Here is a 16,917-nt window from a genome sequence, read left to right on the forward strand (position 1 = left end):
CTCTTAAACTGCTTTTGAAGATAGACAGACAGACACTTGTATTTTTAATTGGACTGTCTCCCAGCACCATAGTTAAACAAAGGGATCAGTGTTGAGGACTGATAAGGACATGACAAGAAGGCAAAAAAATCGGAGCGACATAATAAAGACATTTACAGATAGATCTAATTTTAAAAGGGGCATTTTCATCTCAAATACTACTCACAGTTGCTGATGACTCCACCCAGAGGATCTCCTTTGAAGTCAAACTCAATGTCCATGTACTTCCCCTGCAGATCAGAGCACAACAGTTAGAACACAACTTCTAGAACGTTAATATACACTGCGCACTGTGAACCGGGTCCAAAAAAACCATGCTCACTTGTTCAGCTCAGTACACAGTGAGGACCTCTGCACACACTCATTCAATTTATGATACAGCACCAACTGCTATGAAATAACTGGCCTCTGTGGAGGGAAAGCATCCCCCGCCACCCTGCTAAGTTCTTCCTACTGGAAGACTAAAACAAACCACTTCATGTACCCCCCTCTCTCCTTCTGTCTGAAACTTGGAAGTTAGAACATAGAGTCCTGTGTCTGAGTTTTTTTCCCCCCCTTTGATGTATTAATAGCAGACAGGTCCTCAGAAAAGGCCAAGCTCTGCTGGTGAGTGGGCACAAGCCAAACTCAATAAGCCTGCTGCACTCAGCAAAATGAAGCAACCGTTTGATTCATAAATCTCAGATAAACTGATGAAGCTCTGATGAACTGGTATCTAATGGGGAGGCCTTAGGTCCGTGTCTAGAGGTTTATATCAAGGTTACCTAAATATAAACAGATCAGAGGCATAATCCTTTATAATACTCTGTGTTACAACTGCAAGTCCAAGCGCTGGCGTGTGTTTGTATGTACCAATGTAGGTAGAGTGTGAAAAGAAAATCTAAAATTGGCTTAGGAAAGGTACATTGGCGGTTAGCCTGCTAGTTGCTACTGGCTGGTATAGCCAATTTCCATTAAAACAACCTAATATTCAGGCAAAAATCCCTTCAATCTTATTTCGCCACGACAGTGTGCTGCAATTAGGCTTTTGGATGTACTGGAAGTTTTTCAGTTAAACTGAGGCACTTTTTGAAGAATTTGCAGCTAAATAAAATGTTAAAAAAATGAACATGAACAGAAGTGGGTCGAATAGGGTTGATCTGATGTAATGTCATGTCATAAGGGAGGAAACTGAAGCAGGCTGCTACTGCTGGATCAGGCCTCGCTGAAAATGCAGAGCCAGAAATAAAAAGCAAAACACACCGGGTCTCCTTTGCTACTGCCTGGAATGTTTTTTATGGATTTGTGTCTATACAGAGAGCGATGCAGACACTGAATCATTCTCATGATGCTATCTCTCTCGGCTTCCATAGAGATTAGCTTCAGATTTCTACATTCTCAAAACATAGTAGGTTGCAGAAGTAATCAGATGATCAAACTGTCTGGAGCTCAACTAATAAACAAGTGTTATTTTTTTTACAACTGAGAAATGAGTAGAAAATAAAAAAATAAATAAAATCAGTGCAATTACACAAGAGTTTGCTTTCTCTTTGGGCAGACAAAACAACCTTATGTTAGAGAGCATTTACAAAGGCCATTTAACATTTGTGAGCACAATACAAAAGTGTGCAAAGCCCGCTGTAATGTATGGGTATAAGGTACAGATCCAATGTGTCTTCATATTTTATGGCAAAGCTATCAGGAAACACACATGCTGCAAAGGCTCTCAACAAAGGATGTTATTCCCTGTATTTAGTCCTTTATGCTTGACGTCACAATGTTGCTGTGAAACACTTACCAACACGCATCACTTACCAAGGACATGCGTCTACAGGAACCCTCAGCCTTGACATGATGTGAGCTTTAAACCAGTTCATTTACAAACACCTGCAGGCCTTTGCTTAAGCCATCAAGCAGTTACAAAGGCTGTTATGACTTCAATGCAACAGCAGAATGTGGGTCTAGACAGAGTCAATGTCATTAGAACTGAGGAAAATAAGCCACCATAACATTTGAAGATCCTACTTTCATTTCACTGTGTAAAGAAATTAAAAGAAATATAGAGGGGGAAACTCAACTGGGGAATTAATAAAAAACTGTGGGGCTTATTTTGAAGTTAAGAGAAAAATGTAGACAAAAGCGCCAGATTATGCACTAGTGTGAATGAAGTCTGAATGAAAACATCCAAGCTGTGCATAACATTTAGCGAGTAGCAAGGCTTCATTAGAGAAGCAATCATCAAATTTAACAACACATCACAGTTGTTCATCAGTTAGGAAGAGGATACTTACAAATCTGGAAGAGTTGTCATTTCTCACTGTTTTGGCATTTCCAAAGGCTGAAAAAGAGGAATATCATAAAAGGGACATGATGAAAACATTGCAACCAATGCATAATTTATGCTAATCCATCTAGTATAAAGCCATAGCCAATGCATTAAAACTAATCAAAGCTTGTTTATAAATATTCCAAACATTCATGGATTCTTAACATTGTGCCTCGCTCCAGCTAGCTGTCAATCACATAAGGGCTGGATGTCAAAGCCATTTGTACTGATGAAGCTGCATAATTCTGTATGGATTAAGCAAAGCACCGGGGCTTTCTAGGCTTAGGAGGGGCTGAACCTTGCTGCCCCACCACAAGTCAAAGTGCTTCAATATTTGCCACTGCTTATAAACAAACAGGATATCCAAATACGGTGTTGTCAAGTATGGATGCTTGTGTGTGGGCACTTTAAAAGCATCTCAGGCATGTGTGCGAATGTAGGCCTCGTGTTAGGCTTTTGGAGTATTTTCCTCATCCAGAGCCCTAATTTGCTTCTAACCACATTTCTATATTAAAATGCTATTAATGTGTCATGCATCGCAGCGCTATTATCGCAAGTGCTTAATTGCTGATAACAGCTGATTAAGGTGTTTAAGACTACTGTTAAGAAAGGAAGAGGAATCAGAGCGTGAAATGAAAAGAAATATTGGGTGACGGGGAATGAAACCAATAAAAGATTCAGAGAGAAAACGAAACAGAGTGTCACAGAGAGCGAACACGACACAGACACATAGTGAGTAGCATGGTAACTGTGCCCCCTTTTTAGCGTTAGGGCAATTAGATCGGCAGGAGCTAAACTCTTGCAGATGTGAGGGTTTCTGCAGCAACTGAACACGGGCAGATAGCTTCATCATTTGTGGGCATTTCCTGTCCATTGCCCCCAATTAAAATACAGCTGTTCCTTTGCCAGCACTGAGCTGTAGGCATAAGACAGTATATGTGTGCGCGCGTGCACGTGCATTGAACTGGGGAAAAGTAGAAGAAATAAGAAGCATGTATTACATAGTATTTATAGGACTACTAAAGCTCTTTTGCTGATCAGTTTGTCTGTGCCACACAAATTCCATGCTTATGCTTATGTGTGCCTACATGCTTTTTCTGGTCATTAGATAATTCCAAAAACCACGCAACAATATTAAAGCTCATCATAAAACTCCATTAAAAAGGTTGCTTTTTGCAGCTGCATTTTGAAGAGGCTTTGAAATTGGACAGCGCTGCCAACCTGTTAAAGACTCAGGCGCTAAATGCTAAATGTGAACTTCAGACGATCAGCCCACAAACTGGGATGCAGCTCGAGTGTGAATGCCGCTAACTCACCCTCAAGCACGGGATTGGACTGCAGCAGCTGTTCCTTGACCTTATTCACCTCCTGGCCCTTCCCACACACTGCTGCCACATATGACATCACCAGCTTACTGGCCTCTGAAACACACACACAAAATAATATTAAGTCAAAGCATTTGCTAGACAAAACTGAGAACAAGTGCGACCTGCACACCCATCCCACTGGTCCTCATAAAATTCCCCTTACCTCATCCCCCCAGACACCCATCAGGGCAGGGTGGGGATTCACTAGGCTGGGGTACAGACCAGAGGCCTCATAATGAAGACCCACTTTGTTTAGTTAGATGGTGACCAGAGTTGCATCATGTTATCATCATTCAAATGTTTTACAGGGAACCAAAAGAATGCAGACAAAACATGACTTTATTCGGATCGACAGAGATGATCCCTGTTCATCCACTTCTCGTGTTGGACCTGAATTTGATCTGACAGACTCAGACAGTGTGTGTGTTGTGGGAGTGAAAATACATTTTCTGCCTGAGAAACATGACACGGGCTCAAAAGGCATCTTGCTGCTGTCTGAAACAAGTGCCATGCCTTATAGGATGGATGCTGGCATCAGGATAATCTCTCCTGTCCAGTGAGATGACAGTGACCCAGAAGTGATTGTGTGTGTGATGTGCCAAAGAGGGATAGAAAAGAGCCTGGTACAGACTGCTGATGAGCCCGGCATATAATAAAAACAGCTCCAGATGTGATAACACATTTTGCCAAAGTAGGTAAAGAGGAAGGTGTGCAACAGAAAAATAAAGGGATCAAGAGATACTGCTTTGCTGAGTAACATGGTATGCAATCATCACATTTTAATCTCTCAGGGTAGCAAAATATACTTCCTTAGTCATTTCTCACAGACAATGGAACTATGTTATGTCTCCCCTATGCCATGCTGGCATCTGATAATAATGTTCGTCACAGCTCCTCGCTCCTATAGAAGCCACAGCGAGACAGAGCACAAGAAAACCCCCAGCCAGACATGAATGTCAATGACCCATATCGATGGGGTAGGCACATTTTTGATGGCCTTATTCCCCTACAAAGCTTTGGAGCCAATGAGATTAGCAAAATCCAAATTTATCTTCTCGTCTTGGCTGAATAGCTTCTTGGAGTGAGGTTTTTAATATCCATGAGAGGCCCCAAATAAAGCCTAGTGCTGTGCTTTTCATTGCTTTGTCCTGGGTCCATTTGTCATATTACTGCATTTCACTATTGAAATTACACTGATTATTCTGGATAACTGGCAAATCTTGCACAGTATTGACAGTGGCTTTTGTTGAAAAGGATGTATGGCTTCATAGCTCTTGATGTTTGCTGTCAAAGAGCTACAGTGAAAGTTATGTTGTAGAATTCAGAGATCAATGTACCAGTAGTTCAAAACCATAAAAAGGATGAAAACAGTCAGTCATGTATCAATACAGGCAATGGATTAGGCATCAGTCCAGTAGTACACAAACAAATGTGTTACAATTCATGAGACAAAAGGTAGGACTTGGAGATGGATTAAAAAGATAAGGATGGGAGAGCCATTCATACCAATGTAACACTTTTCACACACTCTCATGCCACACATCAATTAGCTGATGCAACACCGGTGTACATTGTGATAATCAAGTAAACTCCTCACTTTAGCGCTGTGAGTCGCAGCCAGTTTGTGACCAAGTGGTAACGTAGCCGGTAGAGTTTAGCAATATAAACATCTATAAACTGAAGCGCGCCGCCCCAAAATTATAATATAATACTGAAATGCCCTAAGTCAATAATATAGACTGGAATCAATTAGTCAAGCACCCTAAGTCAATAATATAGAAGGGTCAATAATATAGAAGGGTGAAGGGTCAACATTTACAGTTCTAAGGAAAGAATGTATGTAACTTTACTGTACAGGAAGATCATTTACGAGTAGATTGTGACTGCTTTCCCACAGTATGTGCTCTGTCAACTCAATATGGTTTTTACCTGCAGCATAGCACTGCCTAACAGAGCAGGAAATTCCATTCCTATTGGAAACTGCTCCAAAAGATGGCTATGCTATTATAAAAACAGGAATATATAGGACCAGGGATGTGAACACAGCTGCCTCTAGCATCAGCAGGCTCCGTTTAGTATTTCTAGTCCAGGACGCAGTCCGACACGAGCTTTCAAGTTTGTTTAACTGGGAGGTGTGGACATTGACGGAGTTACTCTTACATTTGAAGTACCAACATGTCGTTCTGGAAAAACCTGGCATCAAGTTGCCTTAAAAAAAAAAAAAAAAAGAAGGTAGATCTGATCTAAATCTGCACTGTGGCTTTATAGATAACAACCCTCATCTTACAGCGGCCTTTAGAAATATGTTTTGACTACACTTTCAACAGAGTTTTGTCCAGCCCTCCAAACAAGAAAAGCTAAACAGACATGAACGCCTGATGGCACATTTGTAACCCTCCACGGATGTGTTGGCTGACTGCAGGGTGCCTTGTTTACTCTGCTCATTTAAGTGTTTTTTTCCCCTCCTTGGCTTCTGATAAATGAAGAACTTTTCATGTTCATGCTGGGAACAGATGCATTGCTGATATTAGTAGCCTTAAGCTATGCGTTTCTGCCAGGCTGATCCCAGATATGAATGTGTGAGATATATATATATATAGCGGGGTGATGCTAGACTGGAGTGTACGCTGCCTGAGTCTAAATTTCCCATGGAATGAGCAGACGTTAAATTGAAAAGGAGTTAGCATTTGGCTACCTACCGGTTTTCCCAGCCCCACTCTCGCCTGTGATGAGGATGCACTGGTCCTTGTCCTGGTCCCTCAGTGAACGGTAAGCCTCATCTGCCAAAGCGTAGCTGGAAAACAAAAAGCACAAAGTCATCAGCTTTCACATTAGAGTTATACACCTTTAGTTTACACAATATTCAATTTATTTCTAAGTATTTTCCAGGGTATTTTGGGGGGTGATACAAAGATAGTAGGGTTAAAAAACAATTTAGAGTTCAGAGAAATGGTATGCTACTGTGCCATGCTGTATGGCATCCACTACAAATCAATATCATGTGGCTTTATTGGAAATTGGGTCGCATCTGTAGGACAGGCACATTAAACTTTATTTAGCTACACTGGCTGGTTCACATTTGGGATTTGGCTTGGATAGTTAGAATACTGACCGTTTCCTACTCCTTTTCCTAAACCACTGCACTAACATTACACTCAAACAAACAGTTACATGCTTACAAGGCCTTTTTCCCGCCCCTCATTTTTAAACTGATTGTTTTGACTGCCACATAATAAATTCTGTTGCTATAAAAATACACAATTAGAGATGAATCAGCTTTAATCAAACCCTGGCAGGTGTCTGAATAACGCAATCAGTCACTGAGAATTTAAAACAACATGGTGGATTACTGAATGATAAAAGGAGTGCCTATTATAAAACGAGGCCTATTGTCATACATTCCAGGACAGTAATACAATGGGCAAAGTGGGACTGATTTTTGCAGTTTCATCCCCTTTGAATTCCAGAACAATATATTATTTGTTCTCTTTATGCGCCAAGCCTTTATGATTGTTTGAGAGAAGGGTGTGGATGGTGTGATGGCCATATCACAATGACAACATTTGACATCTTGTGTCGCACAGTGGTATGTAATTCAATATGATCCTCCCCAATAAGGAACACTGATGGGTGAGACTGCAGCAACATTTTATTTTCATTTTTTTTTTTTTACAGCTTAACATTTGGCAAGCAAACAGTCACTTACAGTGCTGCAAGAACCATGTTCAAACTTTCTCCTCCAGCGGGGCACGGGACTCTACATTAGCTTTCCTTACTCCTTCTGTCTCCCGTCCCCTTCGTACTTTGGCATTCATTATTCAGGAATTTTTTCCAAAGCCACATCTGGTAATAGCTGTGATTGTGCCTTATGACAACCTCAAAATGTCTTTGCTGTTGAGAAAGTGGGCGGATTAGGCGGAAGACTATCATTTAAGACCTCCATGATGAGCTCTGCTAGGTTTAAGTAGAGTCCCTTTGAGTCCGTCTGTACTGGTGGACCAAACTCTACCACCTCTACAGGTGGATATAGTTTTCATGTAACTTAAAGCTGCTAGCTTCAAAACCATCACAGGCTTAATCTCCCAGCTTTTAAAATATATAGCTAAGATCAACATCTTTAAAGTATTATATTTCACATTACAGGGTATATTTAGCTTGAGGTAATTTTGGAGGAATGCATCAAAATAGTCTCTCCCCAGTGTCTAATTAGGTCCTTTCCTAGAGGGTGGGGGCACTCCAGGTCTCCCAGGTCTGCGTAATAATATTAATCAAGTACTTATATGCACTAAGAGTCCTAGACATGAATGCAAAAAGGAATGTGACATTCACAGATGCTGAAAGGGCTTTTCAAAACAGCAGTCCCACTGGGCTCTGTATCTGGGTCTGAAATTGGGATATCGAACTCCGAACATGGTTGCTGTGGTTACATTTGCTGTCAGATTCAAGCACACTGCACATCAAAATGTAGCGTGGCACCAACCAGCAGGGTGAAAAAACCGGTTAGACAGGGCTCCAAGTGATTTCGAAAGGGAGCTGTTCAGACAGCATGCGAGTCTGTGCGCTGAACGGCTATGTGGCATCATTCATGCAATTTGTTTATTATCCACTCTAACTTTCACAAATACACTAAGACATGGAAAAAGAAGCTAATGTCTAAATCTAATTTGGGATACAGCAATGAATGTATTAGTGGAGTCAGTGCGGTGTGGAGCACAATTTGGAGCATATAATCACACCCTGAACTAACACTGACCTCCAATTTGAAAAGTAGCTGATTGCTAGTAAGAAGCCATGACGGAGAGGGGGCCTGAGATGGACAGCCAGATGAATGCATTCCAGGCCACAATACAAAGTTAAAGCTCAGGCTGGCTAAGAGCTTAAGGTTCTGCACCATCACACATCGTTTTGGACCAGAGCCTATGTAGCCCCGCAACCAGCCCTCTCCCTTGTCCGCCCACATTGTGGGCCCATCACCAGCAAAAAATAAATTAAATCAGGAAAAGTAAAAGTTCCTTTGAGTCAAGCTGGTGTAGTTAGCTAATACTGAAATTATAATTGTTTTTTGTTTGTTTGTTTGTTTTAAAAAAAAAGGTACCCTGTGGGGGTTTTGAACACTAGAGGTGCACTGTTTTTATGGGCAGGTCCCTGGTTTTTTGTCTTTATTATCTTGAGCTCTACTAGGATGACATAAGGATACAACTGGACTGTAAGAACTGGACGAAGATGGTTCCCATTTATTCCATTTCTCTCTCTCTCTCCCCCTCGCTGAGCCGATGGACTTTTACACTGCAATAATGTCAAGCATAAAACCTTCATGGTTAAATTCATAGGAGGAACAGTAATGATTGTAAAACTGTTGACAAGTTCAGATGTTTTATAACGGAAGCCTATAAAAGGAAATGCTTTTTGGGACTAAGGGAATGTTGTTAATTGCATTATGGTTCTCTCCTCATTTATTTAGTAGGGCTGCACCGAATGTTTGGCCACTGAAATGAATCGGCCAAAAATAGCAAAAAAAGCACTTTCGGTGTTCGGCCTACTACGTCAAAAGACCGAAGAAATTTTACTGAACAATTACGTTGACATTTCGGCAGTGTGGAAGCATTTTAAAGTGTCTGAGAAAGACGCAAAAATCGCAGTTTGCAGACACTGTTCTGCGGAATTGTCTCCGAACACATCCACTCCATCTGTGGCTGACTGAAAAGGCAAAAAACGGTCTGACCCACATTGAGTGTTTCTGTCACTCGTTTATGAGAAGGCAATTAAGCTAGCTGCACCTAAAGCTGAAGTGCACACGTATTCAAGCCTTTATGTTAAATCCACTGAAACAGACCAGTACGAGCTGACAGGTAGGTTAGCAACTTTATCCTCTCATTTTCTCTCTTTACAAAGACAGGTGTTGCAGTATGAGAATCCACCTGAAGGGAGGCTGTGAAGTCTTCATGTTGCACGATATGAGAACCACATACAACATTTATCAAATTGGGTCGGACTTGATGAAATTAGTGAAAGGATATACATGTGACAACGTCCGGTTTTCAAAATAAGGTGTCTACACAGGATGGAAATAAGATTAATTGGATTATATTCACAAAAAGTATAAAACATAGTACATGTGTCCATTAAAAGTAAAATGGACACATGTAATTTACTTTAGTGGATCCTCTCGGGCCTCGGCCCACCCCCCATATTCTCTGCAAATCTTGTAGAAAACACTGAGTAAAAAGCACATTTTGACCATTTCATTTATGCAATGGTAAAAAAACAAACAAAAAAACCTGACAAAATAAATAAATAAATAAATGTGAATGTACTTGTTCGGCATTTGGCAAGTTTTTTCATTATATTTGGTTTCGGCTTCGGCCAAGATTTTTCATTTCAGTGCATCCCTATTATTTAGATATCACCAAGATAGCTGCCGAGTGGTGGGACTTGCCTCTCTCTAAAGAGATCTGTGGTGTATCCAGATGAGCACACAAGTGGAGCTAAATATATCCCAGAAGACTGAAGAGGGCAGTAATGCATATTTGTATTGCATGCAAATCATACAATGTCGTTTGGTTTCCCACTATTCCACTGATTGACATTAGCCAAGAAACTAAGTGATGCCCCAGCAAAATGCAAGGATGAAGACAGCTAACCAACATGGTTTCAAAAGTATAGAAAAAATAATCAATCTGCTTTGTTAATGTTTATAAGGAAACAACTGCATTCAACATGCTTATTGTGCCTCAAGGATACATATCATTTGTTCTGTTGAGAAACACTGAATGTACTATTATGAGAAAAATATATTTTTACAGGGGATCTTTAAAAAGATTTGAAGCATCTGAGGGCACCAAAAATGTAACATTTCTGTCCATCAAAGCACAAGCCTCTCACTCAGAGATCCCCACCCCCACAATCTCTGATCACTGCTTAACCCCTACAGTCTCCTGTACACCATGTTTGTATGGTTTAGGACTTGCAACAGGACATTACGTCACTGTTGAAAAGGGCAGCACAGCACAGCAGATGTCTGCTTTGTGAAAACACCACTGTTGCCTGACGTGATCCTGACAATGAGCAAACCATCACACAATTATCTCGCCCCCAGAGGAGGCCAGTGGGGGGGGGGGGTTGTCAGGGGAAGGTGAGGGGTGTAAAATAGTGGGAGGTATTTTGCCAGACACGCACACACACACACACACACACACACACACACACACACACACCCCTAATATGAATAGGCTTCACATAATCACAATATCAATAGAGGTCAGCAGAAGCGAGGGGCCACACCCAATGTGCGTGAGCAGATGATACACTGTACTCAATCTACAACGGACGTCTCACAAGAACCTAATGTGTATTTTTATTCCCAGTTACAAAAGCAAGAAAAAAATTAAATAAATAAAAAAGCAGAATCAGATATAATGTACATCCCTTTGGCTCTAACATTGTGCTATCATTAAGACCATGAAAGCGGTATGAACAGCAATTGAATATACCACTTCACAAACGTGGAAGTCGAAATGATGATGAAGCACCATCAAAGGTCACCATCAAAGGCAGAGGAAGCAGGGAGTGAGGCACCAAAATCCTAAAGGCCTCCCTGATCAGTGTGTGTGGAGCTGGGTGTGTGTGGGGGTTAGGGCTGGGATAAGGCCTTGGACCGTAAGTGCTGCTTGGCACCTCCCCTTCACATCTGCCTGCAGGCTGTAATTTGGACTTGCACGTGGCAGCGGTGGACACAAAGCCACACTGGCATGAGGTAAGCAGTAGAAAATAGTCTAGTCAGTTCTTTTTACTACCAACCTCTGGTAACTGGGGCACATGCAGAGATGATGGGCCTGCACTGTGTGACCTGAATCTTAAAAGGGTGGAGTACTTTAAAGTGCTGAATCTGCCCTCAAAGTTGTAGTTGTGTTGATTTGTAGGCGCTAATGAAGCTGTAATGTACTGAATGGGCTGGAGCGCAGCCCACCCAGCCACTAGGAGATGACAGGACTATTGCAAACAATAATAATCTCCAGCCATGCCTTAATGACATGCAGCACATTTACATACAACTCTGTTCATTTTCCAGCCTTAAAATGGATCAGCTCTGTTCAGAACTTTGATGCTAAATCCAGCTTAGTTTCCATTATGTGTTTGTATGCACGGGGGCAGGGGGGGCAGTACAGTAGCCTGTGATCTCAGTGTGATCTGGCTCTTCCAGGAGACCAAAGGAAATCCGCCTTGCTCTGAAGGAACAGCCAAGGAAGCGTCTCTTTCCTGATGCATTATAACCAGGTGGAAGAGTGGGTGGCTGGGGCAAGAAACACACTGCCAACCACCCACCTTCCTACAACAGTCCAGTCCACTGATATGCATATGGAGTTTGTTGTCGAACGCTGGTGGGGGTGGGCAGTGAGCGGATACACTCGAGCGGATACATGCAAACAGACAAAAGAACCGGGTTCTGACAGATGCGGCCCATCTGTGTATTGGTTATGAAAATGTGCTGCTGTAAAATAGGTGGTAGTAAGAAGATCAGCAAATGGGGCAAAAATCTAGAAAACATCTGACAGAAGATCATAATAACAGTCTTAGATTTAAAAGAGCACCCTCAATGTGCAACTTACAAGGTGCAAAAAAGAATACCTCTAATTCTCTAAATTAAAAGCCTAGAGAGAAGTACTGCTGCCACAGATCTCTAATTTATTCAACACTCACCAGAGGTTGCCTGAGACCTCTGCTAAATTACTCATTGATACTCTCCTACCCGTACATCAAACTTCGAGGGGGTCCAGGGCATTCATTTACTTTACTGCACAGCAATTTAGTGTTCCACAGCAGGGGAAAACACAGGCTCAAGTTGTTTGTCTGATCCTTGGAAAAGCAGGAAATAAGCATGCTGAGTAAGGTGGCAAAACATCCTCAAAGTAATACCCAAACAAAGACTCTTCTGAGCCTCTTCCAGTAGGTTTATGGGAATCAGCATGCAGCATATTTAAATAACAAACAGAATATTCAAGTGACCCCAATTATAAAAAGGTGGTGAAGGGGCTAAAAGAGTTTGACCGGATGGTTCGAGTCATAAGATTTTATACAATGATAAATGAGGCCCTGTGCCTTTGGCTAGAAGATAGAGAAACACGCTTAAGGGGAAAAAAAATACATAGCCACATGTGCACAGCCAGTCAGGATGGTAGAAACGGAGGACTAGAAGTCTTTTTATAGCCCAAAAAGCACCAGCTCCATCAGGTTTGAGGACTTCCTCTCTTCATCCTGCTCTCCAAGTCTCAGCCTTCCACTGTAGCACCGTTTCTGGCCACTGCAGGCTCACAGAGAGACCTTGCAACGCAAAACACACCTTGACACTGATGTATAGTTCTGCTGAGAGGACAACTGACGTTTGGTTAAACTAGTAAAGGTACTAGACTTGTATGACATTTTCCTCTTAGAATGCTCAGTATTAGTACAAAAAGGAGTCTAGAAGGAAGACTTTGCTCTTTCATTCTTAGGACTGACACTAAAAGATGATGTTTTGATGTCTTTCACAATGCTGACTGTAGCACTGCAGACTTCAGCAATAGATTGTCGATCGTTTTCATTCTGTTTAACTCAATTGTAGATACACTGGAATGATCTCATAACACAAAGGCTGCATAGAAATAAACTGTTATGCCTAATTTAGTACAAGATGTCTTTAAAGAAGACAGAGCCATTGTGGGTCTGACCAACAGTGTAATGTGTACCACATCAGCACCACAGTGGTGGGCGACACCTTCTCCTCCTCTGCCACAGAACAAGAGGTTTGGTGGAAGGGAATAAAGCCATCAAGGGTTTTTTTTTTTCCCCCCAGAGCCAAAATAGTTTACAATGAAACAGAAGAGAGAAATGGCTCTGGTTCATTAACAGTGGGTTGATTTGTAAGCTAGTAATCAAGCTGATTTGCATTTTCTTTTTCCACTGTGATCATTCAACAGCCAATCAAAGCACTGATATCACACAGATTGTTGCATGTCGAGCGAGCGCGTTTTTTTTATTTTTAAATAATACTGCTACGATGTCTGGCAGATTAGATTTCTATTAGCATTAGCACTCTATGTAATGCCAGCCTGACCCCTTAGGGCCCTTAGTTGGGCACTTTGGGAAGTCTTAGACAATTTTCAAAAGCCAACTGAATCCTCAATCCCACGCAAATCACTTCCAAATCTGTTTGACAGCTGGTTTGATTTCATGTGACAAATCACATGCTGCCCTGCCATGACTGTACACCAGCCAGACAGTGAAAGCAGCACTTCAACAGTACAACAGCAGGAGCTGCAGTCCTCTCCATCAGTTTCAACATGGCACCGCTTCAACTTCAGTACTACATGTAAAAATGTGCATATGCATCTTAAAAAGTAAATTAAGGTACATTTGAACCCTAAATAAGGGGATTTGGTCACAGTTAAACCCCGAAAATGTGTCCCAACATAAAATATAAAACAATAAAACTTTGTTTTCTTCTGCAGGTATTAGTTGCCTAGCACCACCATCAGTGGAAGTCCGTGCCTTTTGATAATGGCCAAAATATATTATTGTCAAAGAGAGAGAGAAAGGTTCCAAAGTGGAACAATCTTCTACCCAGCTAACACGAGTCTTACCCATGTACCTTCATTTTGGTATGCCTCTCACATATTGTTACGCAAGCCGTGTACACAGATAAAAAGCTCAATACCCATTGTTCTGACTATGAATAGAAAGAGTTTACAATGGTTTTTGGAAATCAACAGACAAAAGAAAATCTATAAAAATTCTATCTTAAAAAGACAGCGCAGACAATATTTTATCAGCACTGTGTTAAACTATCTGCAGGTAGATGCATAGTTTCTGAAAAAAAACATGAATTCATAAGCTCTCTCTATTAATGATTGTCACTAGGCTTAGCAATCTCAGATACTACGCGCTACCAGACAGAACCTGGTTCACACAGTATGAGGAAATGTGGAGAGAGATGGGATGACATGCAGCAAAAGTCCCAGGCCAAACTTGAACATTGTGGTTACTGTATGTAGTAAAGGTCAGCTATTACCAGTATACATGAAGAATTACAGTCCCCTCCAAAAGTATTGGAACGGTAAGGCAAATTCCTTTGTTTCTGTTGTTCACTGAAGACATTTGGGTTTAAGATCAAAAGATGATTATGAGACAAGAGTTCAGAATTTCAGCTTTGATTTCCTGGTATTCACATCTAGATGTGTTAAACAACTCAGGACATATCATCCTTTGTTTGAACCCACCCATTTTTCAAATGTACAAAACTATTGGAACATGTGACTGACAGATGTTTCTTGTTGCCCAGGTGTTGCCTTTTAGGTTGATTGTCCAAACATTAAATAGCTCTGCATGACTAGTCTAAGTTTTCATCCGTGGTTCAAGCTGAGAAAAGAATGAAAATCGACCAGAGAAAAACTACTGGTGTCCTGAGCAACAGACGTCGACCAAGGAAAACAACAGTAGTTGATGACAGAAATATCGTGAGAGCTGTGAAGATAACCCCCAAAACATCTATAAGTGACATCACCAACAACCTCCACAGTGCAGGGGTGAAGGTATCACAATCCACTGTTCGAAGAAGACTCAGAGAGCAGAAATATAGAGGCCACACCACAAGATGCAAACCACTCCTCAGCAGGAAGAGTCGCAAGGCCAGATTGAAATTTGCAAAGAAGTACAGAGATGAGCAGCAAAAGTTCTGAAACACAATCTTATGGACTGATGAGACCAAGATTAATCTCTACCAAAGTGATGGAAAGGCCAAAGTGTGGAGGAAAAAAAAATAAAGGAACTGCTTATGATCTGGAGCACGCTGCCAACAAAACAAAAGGACTTCATCAGGGGAAAAAGTGAAAAGGTTTTAGACTGACCAAGTCAATCACCTGACCTTAACCCAATAGAGCGTGCATTTCACCTCCTTAAGAGGTGATTGAAGGGAGAAACACCCCGAAACAAACAACTGAAAGAAGCTGCGGTAGTCAGTTAGCGTGAGTCAGTTATTGCAAGCAAGGGTTATGCCACCAAATATTAAATGTTATTTAAGATTATTTGTTCCATTACTTTTGCTCACCTAAGAATGCTGTGGTCTAATACAAACGGTGATATGTCCTAAGTTGTTTAACTCTTGTCTCATACTCATCTTTTGATCTTAAACCCAAATGTCTTCAGTGAACAACAAAAACAAAAGGAATTTGCCTTACCGTTCCAATACTTTTGGAGGGAACTGTAGGTTGGTCTATTCCCTCCAATGTCAGAATAAGCACATTTTCAAAATCTATAAGCTCGGGGGGAGAAAGAGACCTGGAGTGTGTGTATACTAGTGTGTGTATCTACCTAACCAAGGAGGTGTGAGTGCTGCCTGTATGAATAAATGCACCAATTGATTATAATGGAAGCATTTTCCATTTTAATACATTTGCATTTTATTCTCGGCTTGAAGACGTAGGTGGAAAAAGGAACACACACACACACACACACACACTCTCCAAGTTCACCAAGCTCACCATTACGCCAACACACATTCTGGAGAGGACTCACTCTACCCACCTGAGTCAAAATGCCATTTCAACAAGTGCCCACTTAATCTACCTACGTACAGGTTCTGTGCTGCAACTTACGCCTCCTTGAAAACATTGTACAGCGTACATGTGGCATAAGCTTATTATCAAACAACTGCAGCTGCAATGGATAAAAAAAATAATAAATGTGTACTACTTTACAAAAGATGTGCCTTTCCATCTTTTGACATTAAGACATAAGGACATCAAACAAGACTCTTATAACGAACATCCATATGGCTTATTAAGGGCTTGCTGTGCAATCAGTTTTCTACAGTTTTAGATGTTAGCTGACAGTCTGCTGCAAAACAACACAGCATGCATTCACACAGCCGATTTCAACACGAAGAACTCATTAATCTAAACAGCATTTCAAGGCAGACTTTTTAAAGTTTTAAACCAATAGAAACCAAAGGGACAAATGTATTTGGGAAAAACCCTAATACATCCTACATGGACATATTAAACTTTTACTTATTGCCTTTTGATCAGTTGTTCCAACTGACAGTACACCTGGAAAGGTAAACACAAGTGTGATGACATGATGCAGTAAAAAGCTCCAAAGTCCATCCCACGGACAGAGCAATAAGTTACCATGGTTATTTTATCATAACCCAACATCCTGCATGTAAAACCACAC

At 41.2% G+C, this 16,917-nt stretch overlaps 1 protein-coding gene across 8 annotated transcripts in view; it reads right to left on the bottom strand.

Moving 5' to 3' along the window:
* The window catches only part of myo1b (myosin IB), a 62,537-nt gene that overhangs the window by 25,636 nt on the left and 19,984 nt on the right, over nt 1-16,917 (bottom strand). For all 8 annotated transcript variants that reach the window (XM_038720165.1, XM_038720161.1, XM_038720167.1 and 5 more), the window contains 4 exons: nt 6,411-6,505; nt 3,661-3,765; nt 2,310-2,356; nt 206-269 (listed from right to left, as the gene is read on the bottom strand). In XM_038720165.1, coding sequence (XP_038576093.1) covers nt 206-269; nt 2,310-2,356; nt 3,661-3,765; nt 6,411-6,505 — 311 coding nt within the window. The remainder of the gene's footprint in view (nt 1-205; nt 270-2,309; nt 2,357-3,660; nt 3,766-6,410; nt 6,506-16,917) is intronic.

This window comes from Micropterus salmoides, unplaced genomic scaffold (assembly GCF_014851395.1).
Source record: "Micropterus salmoides isolate LMB-PRFRI ecotype aquatic unplaced genomic scaffold, ASM1485139v1 Ms_hic_scaffold_15, whole genome shotgun sequence".
Classification (NCBI taxonomy): Eukaryota; Metazoa; Chordata; class Actinopteri; order Centrarchiformes; family Centrarchidae; genus Micropterus; species Micropterus salmoides.